General features: G+C 41.4%; 1 protein-coding gene across 1 annotated transcript in view; it reads left to right on the top strand.

Moving 5' to 3' along the window:
* Positions 1-1,641: 1,641 nt before the first annotated feature.
* SLC26A5 (solute carrier family 26 member 5) overlaps positions 1,642-16,488 on the top strand; it is a 44,285-nt gene continuing 29,438 nt past the window's right edge. Inside the window, exons 1-6 of the mRNA XM_032761289.2 lie at positions 1,642-1,793; positions 2,277-2,416; positions 10,766-10,876; positions 12,308-12,474; positions 13,350-13,514; positions 15,898-16,050. Of these exons, the coding sequence (XP_032617180.1) occupies positions 1,642-1,793; positions 2,277-2,416; positions 10,766-10,876; positions 12,308-12,474; positions 13,350-13,514; positions 15,898-16,050 (888 nt within the window). The remainder of the gene's footprint in view (positions 1,794-2,276; positions 2,417-10,765; positions 10,877-12,307; positions 12,475-13,349; positions 13,515-15,897; positions 16,051-16,488) is intronic.

Genomic DNA, 16,488 nt, shown 5'->3' with positions numbered 1-16,488 from the left:
CACTCCCAGCTAATTTTTTTTTTTTTTTTTTAGTAGAGGCAGGTTTTCTCCATGTTGGCCAGGCTGGTTTTGAACTCCTAACCTCAGGTGATCTACCCACCTTGGCCTCCCAAAGTGCTGGGATTACAGGTGTGAGCCACCACGCCTGGCCTTGATTTCAATTTGAATGTGATTTCATTTTGATGAAAACCTGAGTTTTCACTGTGAAGGAGTTGTATTGACCAATATTAGTAGCCCTCACAATTCCACAGTCACCACACAAGCACTTAACCATGCATTCATGTTAACCTCTGCCTGCTCTGCCATTAACTTCCTTCAGTTGGGAATACTGGCTTTAGTTGTTGTGCATTTAATATTTTATTATGAGGTATATAGTTCAAATGTACAGACAAGTACAATCATGTAACAAGCACCAGTTTACCTACTAAGCAGCATAATCAAATCTTCACATTTTGCTGTCTTTGTGCCAGTTCTTTTTTTTTTGCAAACTAAAACATTGCAGATACAGTTAGTAGAAGCCCTCTACTATCCCTTCTTAGTCTCTTTTGCCTCTCTCTAGAGGTAACACCATCCTGATCTCAGTATTTATTGTTGTCATGAGTGGTTTTATACTTTTACTACACATATATGTAATAACATATACTACTGTTTTATGTTTTTAAACTTTAAATAATTGAATCCCCTCAGTATTCATCTGTGCCTTACATTTTTGTTGAAAATTGCCTCTGAGATTTATTGATGATGATGCATATAGATTTAGTGCGTTTCTTTTAATTACTACATAGAATTAAATTTGTGAATATATCAAAATATTTTTTACTGCATACAAGTAGACATTTAGATTTTTTCCAACTTTTCACTGTTATAAGGCTGCAGAAAACATTCTTGTACACGTCTCCATACACACAAATATGTTGTATTTTTATTCTTTAATCATTCTTTTACTCATATAAGTAGTATCACTACGTAGCAATGAAAAAAACTATCAGTCATTCTAATAATCAAAAACATGACAATGTAATCAACTTCAAAACAATATTAGAATAGTGTGCTGATGTTTTTAACTTATTGCCTTTCACAAAGGTCACCAGCAACTTCCTTCAAACAGACATGTAAGTCTCAGCTCTGGACCATAGAATAATTTAAAGAGTAATCAACCGTAAATATAGAATTGGAAATGAGGCTAATATAGCTTTAAGAAACATTGAGTCAATTTAAGGACTGATCGTACTCTTTTTTTCTGTTTCTTTGACATATAGCTGGTCAAAATCGACCTGATTTGCAATTCCTCTTATATGGACCTAGAGGGAACTGACTAGTATTTAGCCATTGCACTTAATATGAGCTTTTGATAAAAGTACACACATTAACCATTTATTGCCCTGGGAGGGAATAAGTCACGTTTATTTTTTAATTGATTTTGATTTCATTAATTACTGCCTCCTATATACAGATCAATACATTAGGTCCTCTGGGGCATCCAAAGAAAACCTCAGAAGAACTTGGAACACCACAAAGAAGAGATGCTTAGGAAAAGTCATCAGTAGGATTTTGGCATATAAAATGGAGTTTTTCTTTTTTCTCCTAGTGACACTCAGGAAATGCTTGTCTCTGGCTGTTGATGAATAATTTCAGAGTACTATGGATCATGCTGAAGAAAATGAAATCCTTGCAGCAACCCAGAGGTACTATGTGGAAAGGCCTATCTTTAGTCATCCGGTCCTCCAGGAAAGACTACACACAAAGGACAAGCTTCCTGATTCCATTGCGGATAAGCTGAAACAGGCATTCACGTATGTTGCCTTTTAACCTGTTTCTGTTATTGTATAATTCAGTTATGAGAGGCGCAAGGTCAAATGTGTAAAGAAAATCTGTTTGGTTAAGTGGAGAGAAAAATGAATGCTGAGCCATCATGCTTTGCAAAGCTGTTCACGAGGTTCAGTCGGTGTTAGATATTTGCACACAGGCTTCATCATAAATTTCACCATGTTTATTGAATTCCTACTATGGCTTTTGTCTGTATAAATGGTAACATAACCAACACGCTTTCTAGTTCTCCACCCACCTTCAAAATACCTTTTGTCTCCCAGGAATATTCCAGCCACTCTTTTTTTCCCCATCCCTGACTCCTACTGTGTTTGGCAACATCTTGAATCACCAATTGGAAATTTGTCCAGATTGCTCCTGGGAATAAGGAAGGGAAAATGCTTTGGTTTGAATTCTACAGAGATGCTTCTCATTTATAACTTTATCTCTGTCTGTCTTTGTCCTTTCAGATGTACTCCTAAAAAAATAAGAAATATCATTTATATGTTTCTACCCATAACTAAATGGCTGCCAGCCTACAAATTCAAGGAATATGTGTTGGGTGACTTGGTCTCAGGCATAAGCACAGGGGTGCTTCAGCTTCCTCAAGGTCAGTAGATCTTTCTTGCTTTCCCTCCTTGCTGTCCTCAAACAATTGCTTGACCTTCTGTTTATTTCATCATTATTGCAAATTCATAATTTTTATCATATCTTTCTAGTAACCTTTACCTATCTGAAGGTATTCTTCAGAAACATGTAATCCTTAAACCTGTAATCTCAGCACTTTGGAAGGCCAAGGTGGGAGGATCACTTGAGACTGGGAGTTGGAGACCAGCCTGGGCAACAAAGTGAGACACTGTCTCTACCAAAGAAAAAACAAAAAAAAAAAAACAAAAAACATAGCTGGGCATGCCTGTAGTCTCAGCTGCTCGAGAGGCTGACATAGGAGGATCATTTGAGCCCCGAAGTTCAAGGCTGTATTGAGCTATGATCATACTACTTCACTCCAGCCTGGGAGACAGAGTGAGAACCTGTCTCAAAAAAAAAAAAAAAGCTCCAGGGATATTAATAGTAGAAAATGGTGTTACTATCTTGCAGATCAGTACACTGCTTGGGCATTATCTTACCACTTGCTAAGTCAGTCACTCAAGAAACATGTTGTTGTTGTGGTTGTTGTTAAGGTTTGTGGCTTCTGAGTCCATATTCTAATTATTAGGGACCATGATATGCTAAATTCCTGTAGTATATTGCAGCAACTCTGTGGTTTTATATGTGATATAAGAACTTAAGAAAATATTCATTAACTTATTCATTAATTTATTTATGTATTCTAAACTGTACATGTCTATTAGGTACCTACCTGGCTCGCTGTCCTCATGGAGCTCACTAACCATCCAATCAAGGCATGAGATTGCTAAGCAGAAAAAAAGCACATATAAAAATTTTAATTATAATGATAAGCAAAATGAAGGAAAAGATAAGGTATTGTGAAATAAAAATAGTGGATCTAGGGCTGGCTGTGATGGCTTATACCTGTAATCCCAGCACTTTGGAAGGCTGAGATGGGTGGATCACCTGAGGTCAGGAGTTCGAGATCAGCCTGGCCAACATGGTGAAACCCCATCTCTACTAAAAATATAAAAATTAGCCAGGCATGGTGGCATGTGCCTGTAGTCTCAGCTACTCAGGAGGCTGAGGCAGGATAATCACTTGAACCTGGGAGGTGGAGGTTGCAGTGAGCTGAGATCGTGCCACTGGACTCCAGCCTGGGCAACAGAGCAAGACTCTATTGAAAAAAAAAAAAAAATAGTGGATCCAGGAAATGAGGTTTGAGCTGAGACCTGACTCAGGTCAAGAATGAGAGAAAATGCATTTCAGGCAGAAGGAATAGCATGTGTGAAGGCACTGAGCAGGAAAAGAATTGGGTGTGGTACAAAGAATGAATGGAAAAGCAGTGTTCTAGGAGTGTGAGGGAGCAGGGGGCAGTGGCAGGCGAGGTGGGCAGAGGTAGGCCTGCAGAGTCTTCTTAGGCCATTTTTGGGTTTCATTCTGAGTGCAGTGAAAAGCTATCAGCATTACTTTTTATTTAGGTTTTCTTTGTGCGTAAGTCTTCTCACGCTGCTATTAAAGACATACCTGAGACTTGGTAATTTATAAAGAAAAAGAGGTTTAATAGACTCACAGGTCCATGTGGCTGGGGAGGCCTCACAATCATGGCAGAAGGCAAACGAGCAAAGTCACATCTTACATGGTGGCAGGCAAGAGAGAGCTTGAGTGGGGAACTGCCCTTTATAAAATCATCAGATCTCATGAGACGTATTCACTATCGTGAGAACAGCATGGGAAAGACCCACCGCCATGATTCAATTACCTCCCACCGGGTCCCTCTCACAACACATGGGATTATGGGAGCTACAATTCAAGATGAGATTTGGGTAGGGACACAGCCAAACCATATCACTTTGTAAGAGGTCACTGAAGGGCCAGGCGCAGTGGCTCACGCCTGTAGTCCCAGCACTTTGGGAGGCCAAGGCGGGCAGATCACGAGGTCAGGAGATCAAGACCATCCTGGCTAACACGGTGAAACCCTGTCTCTACTAAAAATACAAAAAATTAGCTGGGCGAGGTGGCGGGCGCCTGTAGTCCCAGCTACGTGGGAGGCTGAGGCAGGAGAATGGCGTGAACCCTGGGGGGCGGAGCCTGCAGTGAGTCGAGATCGCGCCACTGCACTCCAGCCTGGGTGAAAGAGCGAGACTCCTTCTCAAAAAAAAAAAAAAAAAAAAAAAAAAAAGTCACTGAAGACTGCTGTGGGGGGAATGGATGTGAAGAGACCAGGTAGAGGTGACAGCAGCTCATGGTAGGCAAAGGTGATAATGGCTTGAACAGCTGTAGGTCAGCTGACCAAACATCATTCCCTTCTAGCCAGTTTCCAAAAAAATAACTTGTCAAAAAAAAAATCACTTCCCCTAATGATCAATTAGCTGAGTTTTTTATTTTCCAAGTGGCTGATTTACCATATTTATTAAATCTATTATACAAAATCTTAAAGCAGATTTGGGACAGATTCCCACAATCATTTTGGTGCCATCACCCCAAGAATAGAGGAAGGGACAGATTCAAAGGCGGGGACAAGGGCAGGATGAGGAGCGGATAAGGGCTCGGTATCCGAAACAGGAAGCAGAAGTCAAACTAACATTCAGTCAAGCTGGACTGACGGAGCTGCAGGAATGACTGCCGACAACCACGCGAGCTCACACTCGAAGAACTCCTCAGGATTCTGCCTAGTTGAATTTTCACAGTCATTCTGCAAACTTATTTTCAACCAGCTGACTTTCTTCCATCTTGAACTAGAATGGTGGCTGTAAGAATGGAAAGAATTGGAAAGACTTATGATATATTTTGTAGGTGAGATCAGCAAAACTGGCAGTTGGATTAATTTAGAGAGAAGGAGGAGGGTGTGTCAACAACAACTTTAAGGCAGCTGGGCTGATGGGTTGGATGTATGGGGATGGTGAAGAAGAGGGATGGTCAAGAATGACTTCCAGGTTGCTATTTCAACCACCTGAGGGATGGAGGTGCCAATTGCAGACATAATAAAGATGACAGGTAGGCCGGGCGCGGTGGCTCACGCCTGTAATCCCAGCACTTTGGGAGGCCGAGGCGGGCGGATCACGAGGTCAGGAGATCGAGACCATCCTGGCTAACACGCTGAAACCCCGTCTCTACTAAAAATACAAAAAATTAGCCGGGCATGGTGGCGGGCGCCTGTGGTCCCAGCTACTTGGGAGGCTGATGCAGGAGAATGGCGTGAACCCGGGAGGTGGAGCTTGCAGTGAGCCGAGATTGAGCCACTGCACTCCAGCCTGGGCGACAGAGCAAGACTCTGTCTCAAAAAAATAATAATAATAATAAAGATGACAGGGCTGGGTGTGGTGGCTCACGCCTGTAATCCCAACACTGGAAGGCCAAGGTGGATGGATAACCTGAGGTCAGGGGTTCAAGACTGACCAACATGGTGAAACCCCATATCTACTAAAGATACAAAATAAGCCAGGCATAGGTACACACACCTGTAGTCCCAGCTACACAGGAGGCTGAGGCAGGAGAATTGCTTGAACCTGGGAGACAGAGGTTGCAGTGAGCTGAGATCATGCCATTGCACTCTAGCCTGGGTGACGAGCAAAACTCCATCTCAAAAAATAAAAATAATAAAAAAGATGACAGGAATAGGATTGAAGAGTAAGTTTATGTTAAATTTGAGATGCTTGTGAGATAGACAAGTAGATATTTCATGTTTGTATTTAATATATGGTGAGCCCAAAAGAGAGGTAGGGGCTAGAGATATCAACTGTGGAATCGGACCTATAGAAAGCATTTAAACCATGGCACTAGACCACGGCGCCTAGGGAGAGAATGTGGAGTGAAAAGAGAAGGGAGCTAACATCAAGCTGTGTCCAACATTAAAGACCAAATACAGAAGGAGAAACCAGCAGAAGAGATAGAAAAGTATCTGGAAAGGAAAACTAGGAGTGTATATTATTACAGAAACAAGAAATTATTTCTTTTTTTTCTTTCTTTTTTTTTTTTTTTTTTTTGAGACAGAGTCTCGCTCTATTGGCAGGCTGGAGTGCAGTGGTGCGATCTCGGCTCACTGCAACCTTCGCCTCCCGGATTCAAGCAATTCTTCTGCCTCAGCCTCCCGAATAGCTGGGACTACAGGTGCCTGCCACCACGCCCCGCTAATTTTTGTATTTTCAGTAGAGACGGGGTTTCACCATGTTGGCCAGGATGGTCTCGATCTCTTGACCTCATGATCCACCCGCCTCGGCCTCCCAAAGTGCTGGGATTACAGGGGTGAGCCACTGTGCCTAGCCTAGGAAGAAATTATTTCAAATCAGGGAATAATTCAGTAGGTGGAACACTGCTGAGAGGGACAGATCATCCCACAATCAAATTTGCATTGGAAAGGTATTTTTCTGCTCATTATTAATGAAGATAGATAAATACGAAAAACAAAATATAGCAAAGATAGAGATCTAAGAGAAAGTAAATACATTTCTTGTGATTGGTAAATAATTTAAATTACCAAAAAGATTTTGTGTTAAGCATGTAAGAGTGAAACTATGCTCTTATCTCTAATTGTCTTAAAAATCCCTCTAAAATGACAATAAAAGAGGGGGAAATGGTATAAACTAGCAAGGAGGAAGAAAATGAGAGAAGAGACACAGTGGAACAGGAAAAATATATATATGGCAAGCAGATGGACAAGTGGCAGCTGAATTATTAGAGTAGAGGAAGCTGAAATGTAGGTACGTACACTACAAAACACTGGGAAATTGGAGGCTCCAAGTATTGTGAAAGCTGGAAGTCAGGCAGAAGGGAACTGGTTCAAAGTCTTTGCAATTAGTAGCATCAGTACACTCAGGCCCCCACACTTACACGATGCAGTGGATGGTAGGATAAAAATACCAAGAGATGTCAAGAATGTTAACTAAAAGTCTGCACACTGAACTGTGAGCCAACAAAGGCTGTTCCCCTCTCTACTTTGTTTACTTCAAAGTGCCTGCAAAAAAACTTACAGCCCAAAGCGGATGGTGACCTATAAAAGACCTATAGTGACAAGTGGGGGTCCCCCAGTGAAGATGCTGGCTGGCCACCCAGTTGTCCCACAATAAGGCCCATCAGTAAACAAAGAGCCAATACACATGAAGCTTCAAGAAAGAGACCAAATCACACAAAAAAGAATTCATAAGGAACAGAAATAACAGGGCAAAATAAAAAACTTTATAGTATCCTTAAAGAGATACAAAAACACATTGAATCTATGAAACGAAAACAGGATGCTATTTTGAAAAGAGCATTCAGAGAACAAGAAAGAGCTCATAGAAATTAAAAATATGATAGCTGGAATAAATATTTAGTCAGGGTTGGAAGATAAAGTAGAGGAAATCTCCTGAAAGTAGAAGAAAAAGACAGTAAGAGAGAAAACATAAGAACACCAGAGGATCAAGCCTGATGTCCCATCATACATCTAATAGGACTTCCAGAAAGAAGAAGAGAGTAAACAGAAGGAAGAAATGATCAAAGAGTAATCCCCAGGATTGAAATACATGTGTTTTCAGACTGAGAGGAATCATTAAATACCCAGCAGAATAAATGAAAAATAAAACAAGGCACACCATAGTAAAATATAGAATACCAGGGATAAATAGAGGATCTCAGACTAGAAAGAAAAAAAGTCACATAATGAAAAGCTGAAAAGGTAAACATAATGGAAAATTAAGTTTGCATCTAAAATTGATAAATTGAGAAATCATGATACAAACATAATTTGAACAAGTTTTCTCAACCTGATGCCATTTACCCTGTTTGTTGTTGGGGGCCTGTCTTGTGCAGTGTAGGGCATTTTGCAGCACCCCTGGCTTTCACCCACTAGATGCCAGTAGTACTCCCACCCCCTACCCCCCATCATGATAATCACAAATGTCTCCAGACATCCCCAAATGTCTCCTGCCAGAAGTGGGGGTGGGGGAGTGCTCTCCTTTGAGAATGCTGATTTAGGAAAATGGAGGTAAATAGAGAAAAACAGCTAAACGAGTTGGAAGTGTGGCTCCAAGGAGCAAAACCTGGAGGAAGAGGGGTGAGCAGAAAAGAGCTGGCTTTTCCAGAGAGCCTTTGCTGCTCGGCTTTTTAAATCGTATGCATACATTTCTTTGCTAGAAATAAATTTTTTTAACAACATTCGAGTGACCACGTTATTATACATGAAGTTAGGGTGCTTTCCCAGCTCTTCTTTTGCTAAAGCTGTTTTCTCCACAGCATAACAGTGCATTAAATGAGTTTTCTAATTGTCCAAGAAATTTGGCTGAGCCCCCAAAGCTGAGAATAAAGAGGGCTTATTGCCTACACATTCTGAAGAGGGATGCCAGTCAATCTGTCCCAAACTATGAATGAATGACCCAGGCTCTCTTGAGTGTGTCACTTTAACAGAATATATGAGGGAAAGAGGAGACTGATTTGGAATGAGAATTTTCCAGGGAGAGGTTAAAACCCTATCCATTTCCCCTCCACCTGTAGTCAAGTAAGAAAGGACTACAAGAAAGCTACTCAGAGCACTGAACAGCACCCCCTGGAGTTTGTGAAGACTGCTACCTAATTCTTGCATGAAAAAGTCCAGCTGCTCTAAAAATTAGTTTTTAAAAAACTTTCAAGTGAACCTGCACATGGATGTTTATAGCAGCTTTATTCATAATTGCCAAACCTTGGAAGCAATCAAGTTGGCCTTCAGTAGATGAATGGATAAACTGTGGCACATCCAAACAATGAAATATTCAATGTTAAAAAGGAATGAGCTATCAAGCCATGAAAAGACGTGAAGGAACCTTAAATGCTTATTACTTAGTGAAAGAAGTCAGCCTGGTGTAGCTTAATACTGTATGATCCCAACTGAATGACATTCTAAAAAAGGCCAAACTGGCCAGGCACAGTGACTCATGCCTGTAATCCCAGCACTTTGGGAAGCTGAGGTGGGCAGATTGCCTGAGCCTAGGAGTTCAAGACCAGCCTGGGAAACATGGGGAAACTCTGTCTCTACAAAAATTAGGCAGGTGTGATGGTGCACACCTGTAGTCCCAACTACTAGGGAGGCTGATGTGGGAGGATTGCTTGAGCCTGGGAGGTTGTGGCTGCAATGAGCCATGAACATGCCCCTGTACTCCAGCCTGGGTGACACAGCAAGACCCTGTCTTTAAAAAAAAAAAAAAAAAAAAAAGGGAAGGGGGGCAAAACTTCAAAGGCAGTAAAAATATCATTAGTGTCCAGGGGATGGGGGGAGGGAAGTGTGAATAGAGCACAGAGAATTTCTGAGCAGTGAAACTACTTTATATCATACTGTCATAATGGCTGCCTGTCATTGTACATTTGCATAGACTGTACCACACCAAGAGTAAACCTAATGTAAACTATGGACTTTGGGTGATAATGATAGGTCAATGTAGGTTCATCACTTGTAACAGATCTGCCACTCTGGTGGGGGATGTTGATAGTGGGGGATGTTGATAGTGGGGGAGGCTGTGCATACATAAGGGCAGGGAATATATGGAAAACCTCTGTATCTTTTGTCCAATTTGCTGTGAACCTAAACTGCTCTAAAAAGTCTATTAAAAAAAAAAATGTCTAAAGGATGATGTGAACTGCCTAGGACAGCAGAGTGAGGGAAAGAGTCCCCTAGAGGGTGTGACCTGCACTTCCAAAGTTTCTTGGGAGTAAAATGCCAAGCTTTCCCGTTGAGTAACTGGCAGGTAACGAGACTTGGCTCATTTGATAGTACCTGCCCAAGAAGACTGCCTACAGGATGAGCATATGCCAGCCAAAAGAACGTGGAAGGCTGTACCTTCTGATAAGAGTCGGAGGAGGGATATCTTTTTTTTTTGAGACAGAGTCTTGTACTTTCGCCCAGGACAGAGTGCAGTGGTGCTATCTCGGTTCACTGCAAGCTCCGCCTCCTGGGTTCACGCCATTCTCCAGATATCTTAAGAGTAAGGAGGAGGGAGCATTACATAGGTTAGGGCATAGTAAATGGGAGTCCCTTATTGCAAAGGGGTCTCCAGAGAACCCACAAAAACACCCCATTGGAGAAAGAGCTCGCATTTGTGCGTCAACACCAAATTACAATGGCACCCACTAAGACTTTTTTTCTGCTTTTATCTAATTTGTGAAAGAATAAAGCAGAAAAAAAAATCATCCACTGGCAAAAAGGAGATGACAATGCAAAGTGTCTCAGCTTGGACTCTATCAGCACCAAGGTAAGATGATGTGCAGGATTGGGGTAGGGCAGGTTGCAGCTTAAATTAAGATGGGCTTCACTCGTTCATCAGAAATAAAGAACCAAGAGAAAAACACATGTAACCCCTCTGTCTTCTAATGATCCCCCATTTCTGTTTGGTTTTTAATCCCACAGGCTTAGCCTTTGCAATGCTGGCAGCTGTGCCTCCAATATTTGGCCTGTACTCTTCATTTTATCCTGTTATCATGTATTGTTTTTTTGGAACCTCCAGACACATATCCATAGGTAAAAGCTTATACTTGATATTCTATTACCTTTCGTTGTGTATTTCCAACCTTGCAATGTGCCAACGAAATAGCATGGTCGTTATTAAAAATTGTCTTAATAACAACTTTTGTTACTGCATACACAATAGGTGCTTTAAAAACCTACACTCGGCCAGGTGCAGTGGCTCACCCCTGTAATCCCAGCATTCTGGGAGGCTGAGGCGGGCAGATTGTCTGAGATCAGGAGTTCGAGACCAGCCAGACCAACATGGTGAAACCCTATCTCTTTGTAAAAATACCAAAATTAGCCAGGCTTGGTGACGGGTGCCTGTAATCCCAGCTACTCGAGAGGCTGAGGCAGGAGAATCGCTTCAACGTGGGAGGCAGAGATTGCAGTGAGCTGAGATCACACCACTGCACTCCAGCCTGGGCAACAGAATGAGACTCTGTCTCAAAAAAAAAAAACAAAAAAACACTCCTCCCAAGATTTCTAGAACTTACAATTTTCTTATAATCTTGGGATAATAAAAAAGACAATTTTCTTGTTTAAAAGGGAAATTGTTGAAATCTGTGAAATGAGATAAATGCTTGATTTCATAATGTAATTTGCCAACATCTGGTTTTTATTTTTATACTAATGGTAGTACTTCAAGTTCCTAATCACTATGCATGTATTTCATTTTTGTCATATTTTGGGCTCTGAATTGTACGTATTTTCAGTTTATCAGAGGCATATGGATTTCATAATAGTTCTGGTGCTGCATAAGGCTACCACCTAACACACACATACTTTCCAGATATCTACTGTTTGGTAACAAATACCCCCAAAATGTAGCAGCTTTACAACAACAGTCATGTTTGTATCTTCCGTAGTGCCTGCAGTTCAGGACTTGGGAAGGGCTGGTCTGGGTAATTCTTCCTCTTTCCCTTTTTGCTCCCTCCCTTCCCTCTTCCCTGCCTTCCTTTCTCCATGTAGTCCCAGGAATTCTCCACTTGGCCTAGTTGGAACTTTCTTACGTATGGTGACTTAGGGTTTCAGCAGAAGGTGGAAGCTGCAGCCCTTTTATTACCTAGCCTCGGAAGTCACACAACGTCACTTCTGCTGCATTCTTTTGATTACTAACAAGTCAAAGCCAACCCAGATTCAAGGAGAGAGAAATTAGACTCCACCTCTTGATGGGGAAATGTCAAGAAGAGTACGTGGATGGTGGATGGAAGATATTGCTATGTCTGTTTTTGGAAAATACAGTCTGCATGCGCACACATGCACACACACGGTTGCTCATACACCGGGGCAGGACACTAAAGAAGGGAGCATAGCCTTCTTTCAAGCATGATTTCTTGACCTCACCTTTGTCTTTTGGTGTACTGGCAAAAACCATATCAGATACTCTGAATTAGATAGTGTCCTTGAACCCTGAACACGGATCTTCATGCTTCATTATTTCAGGTCCTTTTGCTGTTATTAGCCTGATGATTGGTGGTGTGGCTGTTCGATTAGTACCAGATGATATAGTCATTCCAGGAGGAGTAAATGCAACCAATGGCACAGAGGCCAGAGATGCCTTGAGAGTGAAAGTCGCCATGTCTGTGACCTTACTTTCAGGAATCATTCAGGTAAGGCTCAAAGATGGGGAAATGGACTGTCTCATTTGTTAACCTAACAAGTATCTACTGAGTGCTCTTGGTTGGTCTTACTACACGGTGGACGGGGTCAGCCAGAAAAACCCCAGAGCTCTGGGAGTAACTGCAGACCAACCGCATGCCGTATTCACAACTATGAGTGACCAGCAAGCAAGCTTCAGGTGGGTACTTTAAAGATCCCAAAAGCAAGACAAGTTTGACACGGCAGGATTGGTTAGTGCTGGGAGAGGACATTCCTCTCTGCTTGGAAGAAACAGCCAGTGATCATGATCGTGCACTTTAGTCTACATGATGAAGCATGCCCCCAGCTCAGTGAGAGACAGGGAAGGCATTAGTGTGGTCAATGCACTGTGGGACACCAAGCCACTCCAGACCTTCCATTGTTTTCTGTATAACCAGTGGTTGATTTGCTAGCTACTTACCCACTTGAGGTACAAGTTTGCAGTGTTAGAAAATGGTCCAGAGGCTGGGCGCGGTGGCTCACACCTTTAATCCCAGCACTTTGGGAGGCTGAGGCAGGTGGATCACAAGGTCAGGAGTTCGAGACCACCCTGGGCAACATAGTGAAACCCCATGTCTACTAAAAATACAAAAATTAGCCGGACATGGTGGCACGCACCTGTAGTCCCAGCTACTCAGGAGGCTGAGGCAGGAGAATCGCTTGAACCCGGGAGGCAGAGGTTGCAGTGAGCTGAGACTGTGCCACTGCCTGGGTGACAGAGCAAGACTCAATCTCAAAAAAAAAAAAGAAAATGGTCAAGAAAGAACTTGTATATTTGCTGTGGGTCATAACTTCCTGACCTATCATGTGATTCATTTGTTTCTTTGTCATTAAAAAAAAAAAATAGTTTTGCCTAGGTGTCTGTAGGTTTGGATTTGTGGCCATATATCTCACAGAGCCTCTGGTCCGTGGGTTTACCACTGCAGCAGCTGTGCATGTCTTCACCTCCATGTTAAAATATCTGTTTGGAGTTAAAACAAAGCGGCACAGTGGAATCTTTTCAGTGGTGTATGTAAGTAAGCAACTACCTGACGTTCTGGTACTTTTCTCTTTATTCCCCGCCTCCCTTCTCTTCTGTATCTCTTTTTACTTTCAAGGCTCATTTTTCTTTTTCTCCAGTAATTTCCATAAAAAGGGAAAAATTCATTTATTCTAAGGTTTTCTGAAAAGAGTGTTACAAAGAGGACTAAACCTTAAAATCTCTATTATTAATATGTGATACTGCCTACTTCACAAGGAATTTTTTGCTAGGTCTTTATTTGGTGACTGCACCATCACTCTAATCAGGTAAAGAGAGAGCTTTTTCTTACAACCAAATCATGGTCTTTTTGGAAACTAACAAATAATTTAAAGGCATGAAGGGAGAACTTATCTCTCTCAAAAACTGCTAATTAAGGCCGGGCACGGTGGCTTACGCCTGTAATCCCAGCACTTTGAGAGGACGAGATGGGCGGATCACGAGGTCAGGAGATCGAGACTATCCTGGCTAACAAGTGAAACCCCGTGTCTACTAAAAATACAAAAAAATTAGCCAGGCATGGTGGCAGGCGCCTGTGGTCCCAGCTACCCAGGAGGCTGAGGCAGGAAAATGGCGTGAACCTGGGAGGCGGAGCTTGTAGTGACCCGAGATCCCGTCACTGCACTCCAGCCTGGGCGACAGAGCAAGACTCCGTCTCAGAGAAGAAAAACCTGCTAGTTCAAACTGGCAAAAAAATAAGTAAGGCTATAAAAGATTTAACTAACATGAATCTTTTAGTTATATAGACCCCTTACCAAACACAGAGAAAATATAAATTATTTGCAAGCACTTAAGGAACAATGGTAATAACTGATCATGTTGAAATCGATCGTGTGAAACTGATCAAAATTCTAAAAATTCAATGTTTTTTCACACAGTGCAATATAATAAATCAAAAACTAAACATAGCTTTAAAGCTCCCATGTATTGAGAAACCAAAAAACATTTCTAAATGACCCATGAATAAAGAGGGAATTAGGAAATAATTAGAATTAATTGACTGTAGAAGTACTACATATCAAAACCTCTGACATGCTGTTAAAGCTGTCCTTGGAAAGAGAGGCCTGTAGCCTTTGTAGGTATTTATGTGCCAGACACTGCTAGGTGCCAAGATGCAGCTGTGAGCTGAGAAGATACAGGCCTTGCCCTCTGGAGCTTTCAGTCCAGTGGGAAGATAGTAAACCATTAATCGCATACATATGTAATCAACTACAATTTATATTGAGTGCTATGAAGAAGTACCAGCTGCTCTGAAAGTTAAATAGGGAGACCTTTAGATTAGGGGTCTAGGAAAGGCACTTTGACATTTAAGTTGAGTCCCTGACTGATGAAAATGGAATCAGACTTTAGGAATATTCTCTAAATAACAAAATTCTTAGTTTCCCATAATAGCTATTATCGTACTTCTTACTCTGAGACTTGTTGAAATGCCTTGTCACAAAGGAAATAAAACATATTGAATACTCTAGGCATTGATAGGAAGGAAAGGGTGCATGGCCTGGGCTGAGGGGGAAGTCTATTTTATTGGGTTTCAAATGAGAACTGACTATATTTGAGGTGCCCAGTTGGTAACCTTAGGATATAATTAAGTGGATTTCTTCTCTAGTTCTCCTAGGTTCCTTTCTCAAACATCAGCACTCTTGACTTCAAAGTCCTGCTAACAATAATTTCTCTCTCTTTGAGCTCCTAAAATCTTTTCAATGTATTTACCTTTGGAGTACTTTGCTATCAACCCTTAATTCTTTCCAAATGCTCAGGACTCAGCTTCAGGGTTCCTTTTCTGGATTTTATAATATTACATTGAGACATCAGCATATGATAAGAATAATTGTTTGATAAGAATAACTATAAGGCTGGGCACAGTGGCTCACACCTGTAATCCCAGAACTTTGGGATGCCAAGGCGGGTAGATGAATGGAGGTCAGGAGTTCGAGACCAGCCTGACCAACATGGTGAAACACCGTGTCTACTAAAAATACAAAAATTAGCTGGGCGTGGCAGCAGGCACCTGTAATCCCAGCTACTCAGGAGGCTGAGGCAGGAGAATTGCTTGAACCTGGGAGGCAGAGGTTGCAGTGGGCCAAGATCATGCCACTGCACTCCAGCCTGGGCAACAGAGCAAGACTGTGTCTCAAAAATAAATAAATAAATAAATAAATAACAACTATTAAAAAAAAGAGTAACAACTATAAAGTTGGAGACTGGATAAAAATGCCTCCTAATTGGTAGAAGCTACAAAGAGGAATTTCAGCCTGAGAACTTTCAACTAGAAATATCCAATAACGGAATGGCTGGTGTGAGTTAGTGCACTAGAGTGTCTCTGTCTCTCTCAGGGGCGATTTCTTGATGTAAACATCCAGCATTCACTGTGTTACAGAGTACAGTTGCTGTGTTGCAGAATGTTAAAAACCTCAACGTGTGTTCCCTAGGCGTCGGGCTGATGGTTTTTGGTTTGCTGTTGGGTGGCAAGGAGTTTAATGAGAGATTTAAAGAGAAATTGCCAGCGCCTATTCCTTTAGAGTTCTTTGCGGTAAGTCAGCTTCGGTCAGTGACCTATTCAGCTTCTACAACTGCATTTACTTATTTCTGTGAGGGATTTTGAAGTGGATGAAAGGAATTTTTTGCTGTCAGTTCTGCCAAAAGAAGGTTACAATTTGTCAAAGAAATTTGACAAATTAATTGACAAGAAAGTAAAAAGAAAAAGCCTTAAAACATAGACACAGATGATTTTTTAAATTATATGTAAGACTATGCATGAAAATTTTAACATTAATTATAAGTGATGGGATTATGGAGGATTTTCTCCTCAAATTTTTATTGGCTAATTGTTTTGTAATGAGCACATATTACCTTAATAACCTAAAAAAAAAATCCATTTCCTTTTGACAAAGCAAAGGTTCCCAAACTTTCTCCATCCCTTGACACTCCTGAGCCAAAAGAAATAGCTCACAGTTCCATTTATTAAGTA

This window comes from Hylobates moloch, unplaced genomic scaffold (genome assembly GCF_009828535.3).
Source record: "Hylobates moloch isolate HMO894 unplaced genomic scaffold, HMol_V3 SCAFFOLD_1, whole genome shotgun sequence".
NCBI classification, from domain to species: Eukaryota; Metazoa; Chordata; class Mammalia; order Primates; family Hylobatidae; genus Hylobates; species Hylobates moloch.
Note: the sequence above shows the minus strand (reverse complement) of the source record. Positions and strands in the feature narration are given on the sequence as shown.